Source organism: Fukomys damarensis, unplaced genomic scaffold (genome assembly GCF_012274545.1).
Source record: "Fukomys damarensis isolate Sample0158 unplaced genomic scaffold, DMR_v1.0_HiC HiC_scaffold_20, whole genome shotgun sequence".
NCBI classification, from domain to species: Eukaryota; Metazoa; Chordata; class Mammalia; order Rodentia; family Bathyergidae; genus Fukomys; species Fukomys damarensis.
The window spans coordinates 7,974,113-7,995,848 of NW_022900932.1; the positions used below are offsets into that span (position 1 = coordinate 7,974,113).

A 21,736-nucleotide genomic window follows, 5' to 3' on the forward strand; every position below is an offset into this window, starting at 1 on the left:
CTCTCCCATCACCCCCTGCCCAACGGACAGCCCACTGTGCACACATCTCGCAGAGACAGGTATGGTGGGCGGCGGCAGGTGGCGGGTTGCAGAGCCGGAGATGCGCAAGGCGGACCTGCATGCTGCGGTGGCACTGTGGGGGGGGCTCTGCGGTCCTTGGCTCTCTGACCAGTTCCTGCTCCCCAGCTCCTCCCATGAGGAGACCCCCGGCTCCCACCCCCTGTACGGACATGGAGAGTGCAAGTGGCCGGGCTGCGAAACCCTGTGTGAAGACCTGGGCCAGTTCATCAAGTAGGTGCCGCCCGCCCCTCCCCTTCTGTGCCTGGTGTCTCCTCCACCAGGGAGACTGAGTTTCACATCTGCCCCCTCAGCTCCCCATCAGCCCCACCCCACATTCCGGGCTTGCACCCCACCGCCCCCTTTCAGCACGGGGTGGGTGTGAGGCCTAGTGCGTCCCCCGCAGCCTGGACTGTGACAGCCTGAGCCACTGGACAGGCTGGGCAGCAGGCGGCCAGCTGCCACCACCCTGCCAGGCTCTGTCACTGACTGATTAACTCTGCTGTCTCCCAGATCCGTGCAGCATCAAGGGTCAAACAAATTGTTTTCACGCTTCGTCAGAGGTTTACTTAATTACTTCATTTGTAATTAGATCTCTCCATAGAAGGAGTTTTAGCAAAGACATCAAAGGAGGCTGCAGAGAGAAGGCATCTTCTTTGCTTGCCCCCTTTCCACCCCTTTCTCTCCTTTGTATCTCTGGTCTGGCTGCTTCCTAGGCACCTCAACACAGAGCATGCCCTGGACGACCGCAGCACAGCGCAGTGCCGGGTGCAGATGCAGGTGGTCCAGCAGCTGGAGATCCAGGTGCGGCCACAGGCGGGGCTGGGGGCAGAGGGCTGTCCTGTGGGAGGGTCCCAAGGACCAAGAGGCAGGTGAGGAAGGCCGGGCCACTGAGGAGTACACCAGTGTTGGGGCGTCTCTGCTGGTAGCTGCAGAAGAGACTCACACTACTTAGATAAGCCAGACTTGCCGGGCATGGTAGCGCACACCTATAATCCCAGCACTCAGGAGGCTGAGGCAGGAGGATCACAGTGAGTTCGAGATCAGCCTGGGCTACATAGTGACTTCCAGGTCAGTCTCAACTACATAGTGAGACCCTGTCTCAAAAAACAAAACAAAAAACAAACAATAATAATAATAATAAGCCAGATGTGGGGGCACAGGCCTGTCACCCCAGCCCTCTGGAAGGCTGAGGCAGGAGTATCAAAAGTTACCAGAAGAGTTACAGACCAGCTGCGGTGGCTTTTCCTCACAAGAGCCCACCTTGCTTTCTCCAGGGTGTTCTTTTATCTGCTTGTTTACTGTTTTACTCAACCCAAGCTCACTCTGTAGAGCCAGTTTCTCTTCCCAGTCTTCACTTTTACTTTCCCAAATAAAACAGGAAGTTGTAGACCAGCCTGGGCAACTTAGCAAGATCCTGTCTCAAAAAATAAAGTTCTAGGGCTGGGGATTTAGCTCAGTGGTTCCGGTGCCTGCCTTGCAAGTGCAACGACCTGAGTTCGATCCCCAGTACCAAAAAAATAAAAATAAAGTTCTGGGGCATGGATCTCTGTGCACGGGCCTGGGTTCAATCCCCCGTACTGCAAAAACAAAGTGCCTACCTTCACCTAAATAGCTCAAGGGGCCCTCTCAGGGCCCCTGCCGGGCGCTGTGCTCCCTCCTGCTTTACACAGGAGGCACAGCCAGCCCCAGTGACCTGTCGGTGGCCACTCAGCCACCAAGTGGCAGAGCTGGGAGAGAAGCCCGTCAGAGCTTTGGAGGCAGCCTCGAGTCTGTCCATCTGCCGGTCGATATTTTCCCATTTCCTTCGGGCTCTGAGCAGCACGCCCTGCACTCAGGGCAGTCAGCAAAGATCCCGAGCTGGGGAGTGGGCGCGTGCCTCGTCACCCTCACCAGCGTCCCCGGTTCAGTCACAGCCCCTGCCTTCCTGGGGACGAAGACCCCGTGTGTAGGGTGGTCGGTGGTGAGCTCTGCTCAGAACACGAGAGACTAGAAGGCGGGGTGGAGTGGGACAAAGCGCCACCCTGCTCACCCGCCCGCCCCTGCAGCTGGCCAAGGAGAGCGAGCGGCTGCAGGCCATGATGGCGCACCTGCACATGCGTCCCTCGGAGCCCAAGCCCTTCAGCCAGCCTGTGAGTGATGCCTCAGCCCTGCCGCCGTCCCCATTGCGGGGTCCCCGGGACCCCTGCCCAGCACCTCCACGCTCACAGCAGAACCCGGGCCCCGGCCCCTGCTCCTTCCCCAAGGTGACCGTCTCTGCAGACCCGTTTCCCGATGGCCTTGTGCACCCCCCGACCTCCGCCGCTGCCCCTGTCACCCCTCTGCGGCCCCCCGGCCTGGGCTCTGCTGCACTGCATGGTGGGGGCCCTGCCCGACGGAGAAGCAGCGACAAGTTCTGCTCCCCCATCTCCTCAGGTGAGGCGGGGGCAGGGGCCACCGCAGAGGCCCTGCTCAGGCTGCTACTGCAAGCCGCCTCGCCTCACTCGCCACCTGTCCCCCCAGAGCTGGCCCAGAACCACGAGTTCTACAAGAACGCAGACGTCCGGCCTCCTTTCACCTATGCCTCCCTCATCCGCCAGGTGAGCTGGGCTGGGCCACGGCTGCACGGGGTCCTCACCTCTGCCTGCTTAGTGCCCCCCCACAGCCTGGTGTGCTGCTGTTCACGGGGTACCCTGGGCTCACACGTGCTTGTCTGCTCACGGCCACACGCCCCTCTCCTGCACACACCTGTGGCAGGTGCACTCAGACCTCTCCTCTCTCTGTGCCCCACCCCTGCCGCCTCCCTGGTGCCCGTAACCCTCCCATCCTGATGCAGTCGGGGACCCCCACATCCGTCCACCCTTCACCCACCAGTTGCTGTGGAGGCCTGCAGTCTCCTCTGTGCACGGGTGAGGTAGGCCCTGGCGGGAGGCCAAGTTCACAGTCCGGGACCCTGAGAGGCCCAGCCTGAGGGGTCCCCTTGGCTCATCCTCACCCCAGGCCATCCTGGAAACCCCCGACCGGCAGCTGACCCTGAATGAGATCTACAACTGGTTCACCAGGATGTTCGCCTACTTCCGCAGGAACACTGCCACCTGGAAGGTGAGCTGTGTGTGCCCAGTACCCACACACCCTGGGCACCCACGTCTCCCCAGACCAGGGCTGCCTGACATCAGGTGGTCCCGTCAACGGCCCACCAGGGCCCAGCTCCCAGAGTGCTGCAGGGATGCCTGTAGTCACAGCACTCGGGAGGCTGAGGCAGGAGAATCATCATGAGTTCAAAGCCAGCGTGAACTACATAGTGGGACCCTGTCTCAAACTCCCAGAAATAAACATGTCATAACTGCCCTTTAGCCACCCCTTCCTTCCGGCCTTGTACTGCCTTCCTCCTGCAGGGGAAGAAACCCTCTTTTCTGGGGTGTTCTCCTACAGGTCCCAAATGCTCCAGCTCCACAAGGCAGGGCCTTAGGAGGCAGCCAGGCTCACACTTAGTGGGGAGGCCTGGGCTAAGGAGGAGAGGTGTGGGCTTGGACACAGGTGTGGCCCATGGCCACGACCCATGTGCTGGGGTACAAGGCACCCACAGGCTCCCAGGGACAGGAAGGTAACTGTGTCATCCAATTAGTCATTTCGCAAAGTCTTCCTAAGGGACCAGAGGAAGGAGAGAGGGGGACCCTAGAAAAATAGGACAGAGATGTGGGCCAGGGCACTAAGCTGTTTATTTTTCCATAGCCAAGTTGGAGAGAGACAGAGACAGAGTGTGTGTGTGTGTGTGTGTGTGTGTGTGTGTGCGCGCGCGCGCGTGGGCGTGCCACACGCTTGGGGTAGGAAGGTGGCATCTAAACCGTGCCAGGCCTCATGGGAGGAGGAGGGAGGTGGGTCCTGTGGGGAAAGTAGATCCCCGGGTCTTGAGTCCCCCTGCTGGCTAGTGCAGGAATTGCAGTTAAACAGGCCTCTCCCCTAGTGTCACCTGGCTTCAACAAGTGTCCCCAGGCCTGCCTCCCTGGACTCCTAGGGACTTCTGGGATCGGCCTTGTCTGCCCTTGGTATGTGCTGGGTGCCCAGAAGGGACTGCCCATGACCTCCACATCTCTGAGCCTAACTCCCAGCACTTGGAGACAGGCTGTGAGGCTGGGGCGGCCGCCGTGATTGGCTGTGAGTGATGTCATTTCCTGCCAACCACAACCCTGCCCTCTTTCTGAGCCAGCATGACATTCTTGGCACCACCTGCACCAGTCTGCAGCCTCCAGGCCGGGCCAAGTACCAGGTGTTGGAAACAGGGAGTCTAACAGATGTGGGAGATCGTCGTGATCGCGGTCTTCTGTTAGCTTTAATATTGCATGTGCATCCTTGACCCCAGGGGAAGCAGGCAGGAGCGTCACCTCCGGGAGCTGGCTGCCCCTTGGGGACCCAGTCCTGCCCACTTGCCCTCCTTTCCTCCTCTCCACCCTGCACCGCCCGGCTGCAGTGTCCTACTTCTGTCTTCTGGTGATGAGAAGCCACCGATGCATTTATCTTCCTCTTCCTCCCCAAATTACATTGGCTTCTTCTCTTCTGCTACCTTCACCCTTTCTGGGCCCCACCCTGAGACGCTGTCTCCTCCGGAACAAGGATCGGTGTGGGCCAGGCCAGCTGCTGTTCAGTGGGGACGGAGCGGCCATCTGCCGAGCTGCCGGTCCTTCCTGGCCTCCCCACGTCCGTCCCCTCCCAGGGCCGGTCCTTTGTTTACACAGCCCCCGCCAGACCCCTCAAATTGTCGGTAATGTTTCAGCGTAACGAATTAGTCTCTCATCACGAATCAGGCTTCGAAATGAGGGAGAAAAGCCCCGGTGAGGCCATCCTCGGAAATTGGGGTCATTCTCATTTGCAAAGCGGAGGATCGGAGCCCCATAATGCGGGCAAATTTATTCCGAGGCAGGAGCCCCGGCGTGATTAGGCCCTTTGTAATTATCGCTCCAAGAGATTCCACTCCAGCCGCCCACCTCCCTCGTGGATTAGCAGGCGAGTCGGAAAAATACACAGGATTTAATTAGAGGCAAATTAAAATTGGTAATGAAATCGGGCCAGTTGCAAGTGGCAAGAGTTGGAAGGCAGAGAGGGAGAGGGGTCTCCAGGGGCACAGGCTACCCGCCCTGCCCGCCGTCTTCCCCGTTTAGAAATGTAAAGAGGAGACAAGGATCGAGGAGGCTGAGGGAGGACAGGTAATGGGACAGGGACACAGGCAGCAGCTGGCAGTGGGGGAAAGAGCTGAGAGAGCTCGGGCAGGACAGAGGGACGAAAAAGGCTGTGGGTGGGTGAGGGTCGTCACCCAAGGGTCTGCAAGGCCAGGGGACCTCAGCCCCTGAAGTTTCTGTGCCGGGCGGGAAAAGTGACAAGACGACCGACCGAGCCTCTTTCCTGCCTGCCTACGGGTGCGAGGCCGCTCCTTCCTCCCTCCCGGTTTATTTCCGCGAGTGTCTTAGGCCCTGGCTGTCTGCCTCATGCCCTCCGCAAGGAAGGCGCCAGTCCCAGCTCCTATGGGCCAGGAAGGTAGTAGCAGTGAGGGTCCTTGATTTGTCCCCGGCACGTGAGCCCAAGATCAGATGCCAGGGCCCAGAGCCACCGTCCCGCTGCTCAAAGCCCAGGGGTAGCTCCCCGCATCGGACCGGAGCCAGCAGGGAGTGTGATTCCCGCCGGGGGCCACCATCATAGGGGAACCAGTGGGGAGGGGTCCCCGCTCCCCTGCCGACCGTGGCCTAGGGACATGGGACAGCGCTGCCGTACCTGTTCCTCGAGCCCCTCTCCCCGTACCCCCAGAACGCCGTGCGCCACAACCTCAGCCTGCACAAGTGCTTCGTGCGTGTGGAGAACGTCAAGGGTGCGGTGTGGACGGTGGATGAGCGCGAATACCAGAAGCGCAGGCCGCCGAAGATGACGGGGTACGTGGCGCCTGGGCTCTGTGCTCCCCTGGCTCCTGATAGGAGCAGGCCTCTTGGGGCCGCTGGGACCCTCTGCATTTCCAGGGCAGCAGGCCAGAGAGTGAGCGGCAGGGCCTCGGGGAGGACAGGGCGGGGGCCAGGGAGTCGGGGAGAAGCTCCGGGTGCCAGGCGCTGTCCCGTCTCATCCAGCCCAGTGCACACTGCGTCTGCTTCTCCCACTGTGTGACCTCGGGCCTGGTCCTTGTCCTCTCCGAGAGGGCCTGTCAAGGGGCCAGCACTGAGGCAGGCAGACACCCTGGGCCGTGGCTTTTCCCCAGCACCTTTGGGTGCAAGAAGAGCCTTTTGTCTGGGACACCTGGGGACATGGCTGATCCCATGTGCCTGAGTTCAGGAGGGCAAGAGAGCGAAGATTTTACAGATGTGGAACCATCAAGACTAGAGCTTGGGCTTTTCCAAACAACACGAAATCACACCAGGGAGGGAAGAGGCCAGATGGCCTGAGGTGCAGGTGGACATGGGGAGGGGACCTGCTGCCACCTCCCAGCTTTGAGACCTGGCAGGTCCCCAAAGCCCAGCCCTGGCCACCTGTGGGGACTGAATGGGCCCAGGCACACGGTGACCCATCCTGGCTGGGCCTCCAGGAGAGCAGAGGGGACAGGCCCTGGCTCTGCACGCCCCCTAGCCAGGGTCGGGGGGAAGCGGGTGGGATGACTGAGCCCCGCTTCTGTCCTCAGGAGCCCCACCCTGGTGAAGAACATGATCTCGGGTCTCAGCTACGGAGCACTTAATGCCAGCTATCAGGTGAGCAGCCCCAGCCCACCCAGGCCTGCCACCTCGGCCAGGGCTCTCCCTGGATCTCACAGCCAGTTTGGGACTGGCGTGACCTACAGCACCCCCTGGAGTCCTCGGGGGACAGGGACGGCCGGACCTGGGTTCCCAGGAAAGGAGGGAGGTGGGGAGCTGGGCAGAGCCCGACCTGGGGTTACGTTCCCGAAGCTCTGAGAGGGACTGGTCAGGGCTCGGGTGGCCCCCTGACCGGCTGCACCTCTGTGGTGCAGGCTGCGCTGGCCGAGAGCAGCTTCCCCCTCCTCAACAACCCTGGCGTGCTGAGCCCCAGCTCAGCCAGCAGCCTCCTGCCCCTCAGCCACGAGGACATGGGCGCCCCCGGGGAACCGCTGCCCAGTAATGGCAGCAGCAGCAGCCCACCTCGGCTCTCCCCGCCCCAGTACAGGTGAGCACAGGGGCCCCCAAGCCTCCCCTGCACATTCCCCAGACGGCGGCCCCTGTACTTGGATTCCTCATCGCCTCCTCCTCTTTGTAATACTGGACATTGAACCCAGGGCCTTTGCACTGAGCTGCATCCCTAGCCGTTTTTAAATTTATCTTGCCAGAGTCTTGTTAAGTTGCCCGGGCTGGGCGTGAGCTTGCCATCCTCCTGCCTCAGCCTCCCAGGCATGTACCACCATGCCTGGCTTCTGCCCTTAATTCTTTCTCCGCCTCTCTCCATCCTTTTTACACCTCCTCCCTTCTCTGTCCGCTCTGTCCCAGAATCCTCTTCTCTGCAGAAGGTCTTGTGGGGGGTCCTGAGGAAGGCACTGTGGGCATCACACTGTGCAGAGGCTGGGGCAGGGGCTGCAGGAGGCCCCTGGTGCCCACACTGTCCCTTCTGCCACAGCCACCAGGTACAGGTGAAGGAGGAGCCTGCAGAGGCGGAAGAAGATCGCAGGCCGGGACCTCCCCTGGGTCCCCCCAACCCCAGTGCTGCGGGGCCTCCACCTCTGGAGGACAGGGAGCTGGAGGAGGAGCTGCCGGGGGAGGAGCTGTCCTAAGGGCTCTGGGGCAGAGGCGGGGTGAGACCCCTGGCCCAGAACCAGGCCCACCCAACCCCACTCCACAGCCCTGAACCTCAAGGCACTTCCGGACTCGACTCCACGGGGCAGCCTGGGCCGGCAGCTCCCCTGCCATGGACCGACACACGCTTGGGGGCAGAGCTAGTCCCCTCCCCCAAGGGGACAGGACCCCTGGTCTGGGGCCAGCCGAAGACATGGAGGGCCCAGACCCCTCCCAGACTCCCTTCATCCGAACCAGTCTCCCGACCACCAGCAGCAGGCCCCCCACCGCTGTCCCCTGGACAGGGCCCTGTCTTCTGCAGGAGACCCACGGATGGGGCACCCACCTCCCAGGGCCTGTGCCCGCACTCCCGGATTTGTATGTTCTCTTTCTGTACTGTGAAGCAAGCGATCTCCTCCCCCAGCTCCTCGCCCTGCCCTGCCCTCCCCTGCCTGCCAGGAATGGAGCTGGGCTGGGCTGGCCAGCTGTCACCACCTCCGCTGCTGTCATGGGTGGGACCCGGCGTTTTGTGCCCTGTGAGGGCCGCCACAAGCAGGACCCAGGCTAAACGGCACCGGGCCTCCTGTGTCCTCCGCTCACACGGATGTCCACAGGTGGGGCCGCGCCCCCTGCAGAAGGGCGAGGCGAGGCTGGACCCCGGCCTCGCCACACCCCTGGCCACCGAAGTCCTCTCACCCTCCCTGTACCCCTTCCCTAAGTCCCCAGTTACACGGATGACCAAAGACCTTTCTTATGCCGGAAGCAAAAACCAAAACTTTTCGTTGGCTTTTTCCTTTTGTCGCCTCCCGAACTCCCAGCTGTCCCAGGCCCCAGGCTGGAAGCCCCACTCTACTTAAGTTATTGTTTTAAACCAAAGTTTACAGTGTCTGTTGGTGGCAAGACCCTCTCCCTCTACCCCTTCTCTCCCCGAGGACCCTGGGACTGGCCCTGCCTGGGGACGAGGAGGCGGGCACACAGGAGCCATGATCCCCAGCCCTGGACTGCCCTGGGGGCTCTGCAGCCCCTCTCTAGGACCAAGTCCCTGGCACCCTGGCAGTGTGGATCCCTGGATTCCAGCACCAGAGCTGGAAAAGTGAGACTCTGAAGACCCCCTATGGGGGACCCCAACTCGAGGCCAAGGAGGGGGTGAATGCTCAGGACCCCGCCAGGCCCCGTTGCTGAGAAGACCCCTTGGATATCTCCTGAGAACCCTACCTATGCCCCTTCCCAAGCTGCCCCCCAGAGGTGGGGCCCCCATGTACCCTCACCTGTGTCCGTCTGAGCAGCACAGAAATATTAAACACCCTCTATTCACCGGGCCCCGCGTGTGTCACCGGGGGAGGGTGGCTGTGGGCAGGGGCTCGGCGGGACCCTGGCTCCTGCATGGTGGCTCGGGGTGCAGGGTCAGATGTGCCAGGCCCTCTGCTCCCGTATCCTCCCCCTGTTCCCCCAGTTTGAAGCCCACGTTTCCCCAGCGCTCCCACTGGGGAGGCCACAAGGACTTGGTGACCCATGTCAGGTCCCCGGTAGGTGTGTGCACACGTGTGACCCTGGCTCTCACAGCAAGGTGTGGGTGGGGACATGCACATCCCCAGAGCACGTGTGAGCAGTGACCACTGTGCCGGTAGCTGGGTGTCATGAAAGGGTTATTCACACCCACGCAGGGGACCCCAGCAGTCAGCGGGAAGAGGGAGGAGGCCAAGCTGCCAGGCAGAGGCAGGGCCCAACCCCTCCTTGGGCCCCGCATCAGTTCCCTCAGGTCCTGGTCCCGGCCTCCAGGTCCCTTGTCCCTGGACAGCCAGCCCCTCCCCAGGGCTGCAGGACCCAGGCGGGGGTGTGAAAGCCTGGTGGGGTTGCTGAAACCACCCAGCCTGCTCTGGCTTCTCCCAGCAGCCAGAGCTTCCGGAAGCTGGGTGGGGGTGGGGCTGGGGCTGGACAAGGAGAGGCTGCCTGACTTGTGTCTGCTCTCTCCTGGCCTGTCCTTCCTTCCCTGCTACTGTGACTGTTCCTGCCCCCAGCTCCCCTCCCCCTGTGTCCCCACCTTAGGGTGGGGAGGGAGGTGCTCGGTGCCCTCCTCCAGGGATGACAATTCGGGTCACCTCACCGTGGCCCACTTCTCTCCCAGCCAGAAATCCGGGGGTGGCTGCCAGGCGCCAGCTACCTGCTCTACCCCTGGAAGAGGAGGGTCTACCTGGGCCGGCCCCAGGGTTGCCCTCGGTCTGCTTCCTGAGGTCTAGCTGAGGCATCTCCAGTCTTCGTGGGCCATGGCAAAGTCCACACAGCTTACTGGGAGGTGAAAAGCAGGTATACCCCAGGTAAGAGCCAGGGAGAAGGCCTCACAGAATAAGAAACAGGCTGTTGTGGCCCACCACCACCTGTGTTCAAGGCTCTTTTATCTATTTTGGTTTTTTGAGATAGTTCAGGCTTGCCTTGAACTTGAGGTGATCCTTCTGCCTCAGCCTCCTGAGTGCTGGGATGTCAGGCGTGCACCACCTCACCCAGCTGTGTGATGAGCTTTTAGCACCCTCCCCCCATTATTTAGTGTTTCTGCGCTAGTGGTGGAGCTATCTCTGGAACGTGTTCTCAGGCTAGCAGAGAAATACAGCCTGGTGTGGTAGCACACATGTAATCCCAGCACTTTGGGAGGCTGAAACAGGAGGATTGCAAATTCAAGCCAAGCCTGGGCAATTTAGCAATGTAACAAGGCTATCTAAAATTTTTTTTAATGAAAAGGCTGGGGATGTAGCTCTGTGTGAAGACCTTGAGTCCAGTTCCCAGTAGTGCAAAAAGAAAAAGCTTCAAGCTGGACAGGTTAGGCTAAGAGTACTGTGGGCCCCCACAGGGCAGGCCGCCCTGCCATGAGGCCTTTCGCCGATGGCCAGCAGAGGGCGCTTTGGACCAAGTGGACCCCCCTGCCCCCCCACACACCCACCCAAGCCCCTTCCAACCCGGGATCTGTGAGAAGGTTTTTTGTCTTTTGTTGAACCCAGCGGTGCTCTGCCACTGAGCCCTGGACCTTTTTTATTTTTTGATACAAGTTTTCACTGAGTTACCCAGACCGGTCTGGAACTTTCAATCCTCCTGTCTCAGCTATAAAAGCTCTTAAGTAGAAACAGGAGAAGCCAAGAGGGAGGGAGGAGAGCGAGCAGGAAGGAGCTCTCTGGAGCCTGGCACACAGCAGCCGTGAGGGGCTCAGCTTTGTTCTTATTTCCTCCCTCTCTCCCTCCCTTCTTTTCTCCCTCCCTTCCTTCTGTCCCTGGTTATTAAACCCAGGGCCTCCACGCTGAACTACATCCTCAACCATTTTTTTTTTTTTTTTTTTACAGCATCTCCCTAAATGGACTCTTGAGCCTCCTCCTGCCTCAGCCTCCCTGAGTGCTGGGATTCCAGGCCGGTGCCACCCACCACTCCCGGCTTCATCTGTTTGTAACAGTAATAGTAATTGTTAGCATTTCAGATGCTCCTGTTAATACCATTCTTCCGGAAGCTTTGCCTCTCCCTCACTCCTCACACAGTTCCGATTTGGCCTCTGTCCGTGACCTGTGTCACAGATGAGGAAACTGAGGTCGGGCGCGGAGAATGAGAGAAAGGCAGGCGCTCTGTAACACTGCTTGCTCTGACGTCTTCCCCTCCCGGGGCGGCTCCTGAGGAGAAACAGGTACAGGAGGCCTCCAAGCTGAGACTTAGACACTGGAATCAGCCTTGTCTTCTGAGTAGGGTGAGGTGGACTGAGGCTTGGGACAGTGAGCTTCCTAAAAGCCTGGAACACCCGCCAGGGCCTGGCGGTACAAGCCTGTGATCCCAGCACTAGGGAGGCTGAGACAGGCGGACTACTGAGAGTTCAAGGCCACCCTGGGCTACATAGTGAGACCTTGCCCCAAAACATGGAAAGGCTCGGAACACCCTACAAAAATAATCATGTGGGGCTGCCGAGGGGCAGAGACCCCCGGTGATGATGGAGACAGAGAGCCCCTTGTCTGTGGGGTTCACGAGGCCCCGGGCCCCCCACCAGCCTGTGGTCTGCGTCCATCTTGGGATCAAAAGTTTAGACAAACAGCCACTGCCTACACGGTGGCCCTGGTGGCAGCCAGGGCTGAGAGGCTGCCTGTTGCAGGGGTCTCCTGCTCTGGGCCTGGAATTCACACCAAGGACCAGCAGGAGCGTCAGGGGCCATGGTCACCGGGGCCACAGGACAGGGCTCTGCGAGCAAAGAAACGCGGAGGTGAACGACACTGTGCCCCCAGGTCCCAAGTTGTGCTGCCACCGCCTGCTCTGTGCCCTGGGGAAGCCCCTGTGGGCTCAGACGCCAGTTGCCATAGAGACAGAGGAAGCAGGTGACCCACTGGGGACCCAAGTGACCCGGAAGCTCCAACGAAAAGCCCTGCAGTAAGCCAAGGTGCGTGCCAGTCATCCCAACACTCCGGGGGCTGAGCCAGGAGATCCCAAATGCGGCCCCAGCCTGGGCAGCTTAGCGACTGAGGGAGATCCTGTCCCAAAAAATAATAATTTATTAGAAAGGGCTGGGGATAGCTGGGCGGGCGAGACGGTGTGAACCTGTAATCCCAGCACTCAAGGAGCTGAGGCAGGAGGATCACTGCGAGTTCAAGTTCAAGGCCAGCCTGAGCTGCATAGTGAGACCCTGTCTCAAAAAACAAAACAAACTAAATAGCAGGGGATTTGACTCAGAGTGAAGACCCTAGGTTTAATCCCCAGTACCACAAAAAAACCAGCTGAACAGATGCGGGGGAGGCAGCAACAGGGAGGTCTGCAGGCTTCCCAGGCTGTGGTGATAACAGCCGCTGCAACCTGATTTCCATCCTCGTCTACAACAAACATCTCAGTCCTAGGCTGAGCAGAGCTAGGGAAAGAATCTCTGACCACCCATGAGGCCCGGGGGAGAGTGGGAAGCTTGCCCACAGACTCTCACCCAGGAGGGGAGGCTGAGGCAGGAGGATCTGTTACTGATCAAAATGGTCCAGGTCACTGAGAAGCCAGCAACCAGAGGGGCCTGCCAGGGGCTTGCCATGGAGGTGGCTTGAACAAGGAGGCACAATGTTAGACAGCACCTGCAGGGGTGGTGGCCACCAAGCAGCAGAGACCTGCACACTGCTGGAGCACATCTGGGCCCACTGCTGGTTGTGGGGCAGAGGTGTGGCCGAGAAGAGAGACGGAGATCCAGAACCAGGGGACAGCGTGGTGCCCAGGCCAGGCAGGGACAGAGCACGGATGCCAGGGACTTGGGGCCAGGGACCAGGCAGCTAGAAGATTCAGGAGCCTGGGGACAGAGCAACTTCCTGCAATCAAGGCTGAGGGCAGCGGTCAGGAAACAGCAGGGACAGGTGCCGCTCTCTGTCCCTGAGAGCTGAGTGGCAAACGTCAGCCTGGGAGGTGGGCAGCAGCAGCTGTAGAATGTCCAGAACAGGGTGTTTGTGAGGTTCCCAGCTGGGGTGATGGGATTTCCCAGGAGAGTGGGAAGGCGGAGAGCGTGTGAGTGGCTTTTCCCTCCCACGCTGGCACACCTGCCCTGACCTGGCAGGGAATCGGGGGGTGAGAAAGACCCTGGGGGGCCGGACCTGGCACTGCCTGTGCATGGCAGAGGGAGGAAGGTGGTGGTCAGCCCCTACCCTCACCTGGGGTCCCACCTGGACCCCTGCCACCCCCCACCTGCCACTGCCCACCTTCACCCATGCTAGGCAAGTGTTGTACAACTGAGCTACAGCCACAGACCTTTCAAATGTAAAGTTTCAAGGCCAGGCAGAGTGGTGCACAGCTGTAATCCCAGCCATGGGGAGGCTGAGGCGGGAGGATCATAGAAAGGAAGTTCAAGGCCAGCCTGAACTATATAACAAGACCCTGTCTCAAAAAACTAACAAACGCAGAAGTTTCTTCTTGGTCATACTTTCACTTCAGTCCCTTTTTTTCTTTCCTGCTTTTTCAGTCTCTTTTTGCCTCAGACTAAAACACACTTCTGTCTCCTGCCTTCTAAACACAAACAAGCAGAAACGCTCCCTCTCCCCTGCCCGGCACGCCTTCCCTCTGCCCAGTCCCTCTCCTGCCAAGGGACCTCAAAGAGCCTCTGTGCCCGGCACCCTCCGCCCTCTCCTCCGTCTCCGCTGCCTGTGCCTGCTGCCCTCTGTGCCCAGCTTCTCTCTCCGGAGCCCGGACCTTCTCCCCACGGGGACACACCCTGCCCCGCACAGCCTTCCTGGAGACGGACCCAGAGCTTCCCACTAAGCTGCATGTTCAAGCCTTTTATTATTTTCCCTTGAGACAGGGTCTCCTTTAGTTGCTAAATTCCCAGGCTGGGCTCAAACTTGTAATCCTCCTGCCTCAGCCTCCCAGAATGCTGGGGTTCTAGGCGCACTGCCACACCCAGACTGTTTCTGTTGTCTGGTTCTTTTTTGTTGGAGCTGGGCACACCCTGGGCAAGAGCTGTACCACTGGCCGCACCCTCAGCCCCTCTCTGAGGTGTATGGGGCTTTTTGGGGGACAGTTTACCGAGATAGGACCAACCACCCCACTTCCTCCCGTTAAATGTGAGCCAGCAGTTTTTAATACACTCACAGAGTTGGGCCTCCACTGCCACGATCCATCCGAGATCGTATTTAGAGCCCCCGAAGAAATCCTGTACCCTTAGCGTTCCCTTCCCACGCCTCCCGCCCAGCCCTGACCACCTGGAGTCTCCTTCCTTTTTCTTCTCTTCCTCTTCATACTTAAGATCTGTGTGTGTGTTGTGTCCAGTCCGATGGGCGGGATGTGTGACTACGCCCACATCACGGCCACTACAGTCAGGCAAAAACAGCCATCGCCTCCACGGCTCTGGGAGCTCCGCTGCTTGGTTTTGAGCAGAACTGCAAGGTCTCCCCATTCCCCAGCCGGGCAGCTCCTCCCCCGCCCAACAACCCCAACCTGCTCCCCAAAGGCTGCCTCCTGGCCTGCGCAGGGCCGTACTGATCTACACACTCCATACTCTCCCTGGGGTCCATCTTCAGCCCTGCTGAGACTACAGGCATTCGCTGCCACATCCTGCAAAGTCTGAGGGGGTTTTGTCTGTTTTGGTGAGACAGGGTCTCACAATGTAGTTCAGGCCGGCCTTGAACTCACTGTGTATGTAGCCCCTCAAACTCAGCGATCCTCCTGCCTCAGCATCCTGAGTTCTGGCATTACAAGCATGCATCACCACGCCTGGCCTGAACTTTTGTTTTGTTCTGTTTTGTTTTGTCTACTTTTGTTTTGTTTTGCTTTCTGTACTGTGAATTGAGCCCAGGGTCTTCAGGCTGAGCTACATCTCCAACCCTTTTTATTTTTCATTTGGAGATGGGATCTAACTAAGTCAATAAATTGCCTGGGCTGGGGTTGAATTTGCAACCTTCCTGCCTCAGCCTCCCAGAGTGCTAGGAGTATCCAATACCATACCAGCAAGTCTGAGCTTCTGGAGAGCCAGGGCTCTGTAGCTGGTGCTTGAGTGAGTGAGTGAATAATAGCAGGACAGCTACTCCAGCAACCTGAAAAACCTACAAGAGCTGTTTTGGGGGCCCCAACGTCACAAACACTTCCTCCCACTGAGGCTCTGGATGTGCAAGGACCCTTCATCCGTCCCTGAGGAACCAAGGTGGCCCCGGGCGGGAGAAGGTTGGACAGATGCCTTCGCCTCGGTCTGTGCTGCAGTCAGAGACACAGGCGTGCAGTGTGGGGTGAAAGGACACCACGTCCGGAAGCCCTGGCAGTGTGCCTGGTGCGAAGGTGGCCTGAGACACAGCAGAACCCCCGGGGCCCGCTGACTCACAGCAGCAGGGAGTGGTGACTCCCGCTTGGGGACTCTGTTTCCCCTCCCGCCCGGGCTTGTCCACGCCCCGGGTGCCTCCCCTGTGCTGTGACGGAGGCTGCATCAGGGCTTCTGGCTGTGCTGGTGTGGACCTCATGGGGCTTGCGTGGAGCTGTGGGCCGGGCCACGCTCCCCTCCAGGTCCGTCCTCCCCCTGCAGCGGCAGCTCTGCCCTCCGCCTTCCTGCTAGACTCTGACCACAGCCAGGAAAGGCTTTTTTTTTCTTTTCTTTCAGTACTGGGGATTGAACCCAAGGCCTTCATATTGAATTATATCCCTCATCCTTTTTTAAATTTGTATTTTTAAGACAAGGTGTTGGTAAGTCACTAAATTGCCAGGCTGGGCTCATACTTGGGATCCTCCTGTCTCAGCCTCTCAGGATGCTGAAGTTATTGGCACATGCTACCACACGCAACTTAGGCTTCCTGCTTTTACATTGGCCCGGCTGGAAAATCTAGGACAACCTTCCCATTTCAAGGCCTGTCTTAGTCACTTTCCTTGTTGCTAGGACAAAATACCTGACACCTGCAATTTAAAAGAGAGGTTTACTCTTGGTTTTGTTCATTTGCTTGCTTGTTTTTTTGTCGTTATTCTCGTTTGGCTTAGTGTTTTGAGACAGGGTCTCACTACGTAGTTCAGGCTGGCCTTGAACTCACGGTGACCCTCCTGCCTCACATTATAGGTGTGTGCCACCACACCCGGCTAGAAAGGCTTATTTTAGCACACAACTGAGAAATTTCAGTCTGCAGGGTTTGTTTTGTTTTGGTACCAGGATCGAACTCGGGTCCTTGCACTTGTGAGGCAGGCAGCAGAACCCCTGAGCTAAATCCCGGCTCAGACTGCAGGTTTAAACAGAAGGGCTTGGCGAAAGGACCGGAGCAGAGAAAGTCGCGCTTGGCACGGTGGGCAGGAAGCAGAGGGAGAAGCGGGCAGTGGGGAAGGAAACTCACCCTTCCCGGCCACAGCCGCAGCGACCCGCCGGCCCCCACGGGCCCCTCTGAACACGGAGTCGTCTGTGGCCCCACAGCCCCGTCCTCCTCCTCACAAGCCCGCCCACGAGCGCGTGAGTTCTGGGTGAAGTTCTCCATCCAGCCCTAACAGGCCGCTCGTCCCTCATGGCACCTCGGAGTCCTTTTTGCCTAGTTAGGTAGCACGTCCCGCACGTCTGGAGCCCCCGACCCGGCACAGCCCTCTCTGGCCTGTCCCAAGCACGCTTGCCGCTCCGCTTGGCCCCTGCCTTCGCCACAGCACAGCATTTTGGAAGCTTTGCCACCTGCCAGGCTGCTTCCTAACTTCTTTCTTGCTCGCAAGCCCTGGGAAGCACGGCTTCCCCCAGACGCTGGGCTCAGACGCAGATGAACTTGGCCGGGAGGAGGTGGACCTCGGTCCCGACCTCCCCGTGCGCCCCTGATGGGATGAGGATTGTACTCCACCCTTGGGGTCCCCCTGCCCGGCCTCGGCTGCTCTCTCCGCAGTTCTTTCGGCAGAGCGGCCTATGCACCCTATTTTCTGGGGCAGCAGGAAGTCGCCAGCCCCGGGGGGTCAGGTTTGAATCCGCCCTTCTTGGCCTCGGCTCCCGGACTCCTGGAAACACCAAGGCAACACCCACGTCATGGCTCGGAGCCATGGCACCGGCTGTGGCGGTGGGGCACACGGTGCCCAGTCAGCCCCATCCTTGTCCAGAGTCTCCCCAGGTGGGCAGGCAGGCAAGGGGCGGCCGCTCTCTGGACCCTGGAAGTTAAGGATTCTTTCTAGAGCATCCAGGAAGCAGGCACGTTCAACAGGACAAGGTGAGGCAGGGAGAAAGAAGCCCGGATCCTCCCGGTTTCTGTGGGCTGCTGTGAGGTGTTCTCCAACCCTCTCCTCCGTGCCCTCAGGGAAACTACCCCTCCCCACTGCAGGTAGGTTCTGCAGCCGTAGGCCCAGGCAGGTGGGGGAGGAAGGAGAAGCATTGTTCTCTGTTTCTCCGACGACTTCTAAAGCAGCCACACCAGTGGGGGCACAAGGGCAGGTGCTCAGATGCGCGACCGGAGTGCAGGCTTATGTCTCGGTGGCCCCAGTCCAGGCCCAAAGAAGCATCAACAAAAATGGTGGCACGGTGGCCTTTCCGGCTGCTCCCCGGCGGCTGTGGGCCTGGCTTCCGGGGTCCAAAGTGGCTCCTCTCACTCCTTCCTCCTCCCAGGACACTTGGAACAATTGCGTACAGCAAGCAGCCTTCCAGTGGGCTACCGAGGCTTGTTCCCGGTATCCTGGCTGGACATCAATGGGCACAGAAGCCAATAAATGAGCTGATAGATAGGAAAATGCTTTTTTTCTTTTAATTACAGCCAGGGTCAAAGCAGAAAGGAAACTCTAACCCAAAACTCTCCGTGATTTCCCTCTTAGTGGAAATCCAACATTCAGTCCACCATCCCAACTGGAGCCCGCAGGCCTCTGCAGAGCCGCCACCATCTGGATCCCCACTGCCACCAGCACCCACAGCCCTGTCCTCTTTGTTGACTACTAGAGGCGACTTTCTCCACCTGGGGCTCCATCCAGCTTCCTTACTTCCCACGCGTTCTGCTTTGCTTAGTCTCATCTGGAATGTCAAATTGCTTTTTTTTTTTTTTTTTTTGTACTGGGGATTGAACTCGGGACCTTGCGCTTGCAAGGCAGGTGGCAGAACCACTGAGTTAAATCCCTGGCTTTACATCAGATTGCTTTCAAAACCTACGCCAACCTAGGAACAGGATGGCAGTTGTGGATCCAATTCCCTCTTCTAGTCACAAATGCCACACCACTGAGACGTGAGAACGTCCCCCCAGGTAGCCCTGCAGATTAGGCAAAGAATCTCAGTGTGGCTTTCCAGGAACAGGAAGTGTCCCAAACTCGTGCTGGAAATGCTGTTTCCTTGGTGGGAGGTGGAGAAGGGACCCATAGTTTCTAGCAGACTGTCAAAAAAAATATGGGATCCATGAAATGCTGTAATTTCTTTCTTTCTTTCTTTCTTTCTTTCTTTCTTTTTTGCACATAGAGACTAGTGGTTTATTTTTTTCCCAATGTAACATATGGATCTTATACCAAATAAAATGGAACCATATGCATATAGTTTGTTTTGTTTTGTTTTGTTTGAGACAGGGTCTCACTATGTAGTTGAGACTGACCTGGAAGTCACTATGTAGCCCAGGCTGGTCTCGAACTCACAGCGATCCTCCTGCCTCAGCCTCCCCAGTGTTGGGATTACAGGCGTGCGCCACCACGCCTGGCTACATACAGTTTTAATCATGATAAAATGAACATTGCAATACCTCTGAAACCTCCAATATGTTCCTCCTACTTGCATTTTTCTCCCTCTTCTTCAGGCTGAGCATGGTGTCCACAGGGAAAAATGCCTGTGATGATATACCTCAGCTAGTTAGATTGCAGACATTTATGCTTACTTTTGTGACATCTTTTTTTTCTTTGTTTTGTTCTGCTTTGTCTTAAGAGAGGGTCTCACTATGATACCCAGGTTGACCTTGAACTAGTAGCAACCCTCCTGCCTCAGCCTCCCGAGTGCTAGCATTACAGGCATGTGCCAGCCCTGAGCCCCCTCCTCATCCCAAACTCTTTCCTTCAGGAACTCATTTCCTGCCGTCAGAGGGGGCTCAGGAATGGAAAAGGCTGACTCCTAATCCCTAGCCAGTCTAGGGATTAACCCTCTACCACACACAAACTACCCCTCGCAGGGCCCTGTGCACACGTCTGTGGTCCCAGCTACATAGGAGGCTGAGGCAGGAGGATCTGTACAGCACAGGAGTCCAAGGCTGGCCTAGACCATAGAGACCTTGTCTCAAGAAAACAAACCCAAACCAAAACAAAACCAGCTGCTTTTCACAGCCCTCTGGCGGAAAGACTCTGCTTCCCAGCCTGTGTCCTGTCCCCCTTCTCCAGGTGCTGAGACCACAGCTGTGGCACCCAGCCCAGCCACTGGCCTCTGCCGGGACAGGAAGTGAGGGGGATTTGTGCACGCAGGCGGCAGTGGCCAGGGCTTGGGTGCCAACTAGAGCAGAGCTGGGCCTGTGAGCACAAGGAGGGGAGCTGGGGGGGCATGTGGGGCGGAGCCTATGCAAGGGGTTTCTGTCGTCTTGGCTACCAGGAGGGCTGGGACGGGGCGTGGGAGCAGGAGGGGGCCTGGACGCCGGGGTCCTGGTTGGTTTTCCACTCACTCGAAGCAAGACACACATTAGCTCCTGCCCGTCTGCGGCCTGTTTTCCCACCTGGAAACCTGGAAACATGCACTGAGCACCGAACACTGAGCTCTCCGCGGCAGCCACAGTCCTGGCCAGCGCGCTGCAGCAGTTAACAAGCAGATGTGTAGTCAAGAGGCGCCAAAGGTCTGCAGAGGGCCATGGAGCGGTGTGTGGGGGCCGGGAGGGAGGGGCCATGCACGGCCTCACTGAGACAGTGACACAAGCAGAGAGAGAAAAATAATCCTGAGGAAGCAGCCTGCCTAGGAGGGATCTGCGGGTCACACTGGAGGTGCGTTCGGCTCTAATCTGAGCAGGGTCCCGGGCCAGACTTCCAACAGCCCCCACCCCAGTTCTGAGGCGGGGTTGCACCTGATGTCCCCTTACCACCCAGGAACCGCCCCCAGGCCCGGCAGGAGAGGACAGCAGCAGGGCAGGCACGAGAGTGAGAGGAACTTAGCCTAGGTGCGAAACTTAACAGGGGCATACAATGCCTCAGTCATTAAGAAAAAAAATTTTTTCCCTGAAGTCTATTTAAAATCAAAATTCATGCCAAAAACAGTGCATGGGAAACAAAATACCAACATTTGGCCTCGAACTTGTGGTGATCTTCCTGTCTCAGCCTCCTGAGTGCTGGGATTACAGGCCTGCACTACCATGCCTGGCTGCCAATAAAACTTTTTTTTTTTGTTTGGTTTTTTTGAAACAGGGTCTCACTATGTAGTTGAGACTAACCTGGAACTCACTATGTAGCCCAGGCTGGTCTGGAACTCACAGTGATCCTCCTGCCTCAGCCTCCCGAGTGCTGGGATTACAGGCATGCGCCACCACACCCGGCCAATAAAACTTTATTTATAGGGCCCAGATGTGACTCAGTGGCGCTGTGCCTGCCTCCCAAGAACAAGGTCCTCAATTCAATCCTTGGTACCAAAAACAAAGCAAAACTTTATTCACAAAACAGGCAGCAGGTCCACAGAACTAGTTTGCTTACTTGCTTCTTAAAAATATTGCCTTAAGCCAGACGCAAGGGCACACACCTGCAGTGCCAGCTCCTTGGGAGGCGGAGGCAGGATTTTCAATTCCAGGCCAGCCTAGCCACCTTCATAAGTAAAAAGTGTTGAGAATATAGCTCAGTGGTAGGTGAGGTCCTGAGTTTGATCCTCAAAAGAAAAAAATATGCCTTAAAATATGCATTACCTGGGTGCCCTCTACAGTTAGCGCACAGTCAAGTATTTCACTGAGCTCTTTGAGGTACACATTGAGCACCCCAGTGCTCATCCCTCCTGAGGGTCAAAGGCAGCAAGGGATCCCCCAAAGAAACAGATTCAAGCCGGGTGTGGTGGCGCACACCTGTAATCTCAGCACTCAGGAGGCTGAGGAAGGAGGATCGCTGTGAGTTCAAGATCAGCCTGGGCTACACAGTGAGTTCCAGGTCAGACTCAACTACATAGTGAGACCCTGTCTCAAAAAAAAAGAAAAAGAAAAAAGAAACACAGACTCAGAGTCCATTACAGGACAACAGCCCTATTGTGCTGTTCCTGAAAATGCAGATTCTAAAGCGTTTTTTTTCTAACACTTTCATCCAAGTGTGATAGTCACCCCAAAATGTACATGTACCTTATACATCCGGTTGTGCCAAGCACATGTATGTAACCCGCGTGCAGAGCCAAACTGTAAGCACTGCTCAGGTTGCCAGCAACGCAGACTTTAGTCCTGGGCCAGATCCGAGGGCTTTGGAAACTGGGGTGGGGGGTGCTTGGGACTCTAAGAGGTCACCCAGAGTTGAGGGGCCCAGAACTGAGACGGAAAGGCTAAGGGGAGAGGGCGCAGAGCAGAGGCCTGAGACCCCCGGACCGCTCGGAGCACACAGAGCCCCCGCCCTTGGAGAGTCGAGGCCCTGCCCCAGGCCCAGGTAAGAAT

At 58.1% G+C, this 21,736-nt stretch overlaps 2 protein-coding genes across 2 annotated transcripts in view; both read left to right on the forward strand.

The window, feature by feature from the left end:
• LOC104857720 (forkhead box protein P4) overlaps window positions 1-9,106 on the forward strand; it is an 11,962-nt gene extending 2,856 nt beyond the window's left edge. The window contains exons 4-14 of the mRNA XM_033766628.1: window positions 7-59; window positions 187-291; window positions 774-861; window positions 2,106-2,189; window positions 2,304-2,472; window positions 2,560-2,636; window positions 3,037-3,138; window positions 5,833-5,954; window positions 6,689-6,755; window positions 7,013-7,185; window positions 7,630-9,106. Of these exons, the coding sequence (XP_033622519.1) occupies window positions 7-59; window positions 187-291; window positions 774-861; window positions 2,106-2,189; window positions 2,304-2,472; window positions 2,560-2,636; window positions 3,037-3,138; window positions 5,833-5,954; window positions 6,689-6,755; window positions 7,013-7,185; window positions 7,630-7,783 (1,194 nt within the window). The 3' untranslated portion in view covers window positions 7,784-9,106. The remainder of the gene's footprint in view (window positions 1-6; window positions 60-186; window positions 292-773; window positions 862-2,105; window positions 2,190-2,303; window positions 2,473-2,559; window positions 2,637-3,036; window positions 3,139-5,832; window positions 5,955-6,688; window positions 6,756-7,012; window positions 7,186-7,629) is intronic.
• Window positions 7,999-21,736, forward strand: part of Mdfi (MyoD family inhibitor) — a 24,546-nt gene continuing 10,808 nt past the window's right edge. The window contains exons 1-2 of the mRNA XM_010617800.1: window positions 7,999-8,162; window positions 9,238-9,310. Of these exons, the coding sequence (XP_010616102.1) occupies window positions 7,999-8,162; window positions 9,238-9,310 (237 nt within the window). The remainder of the gene's footprint in view (window positions 8,163-9,237; window positions 9,311-21,736) is intronic.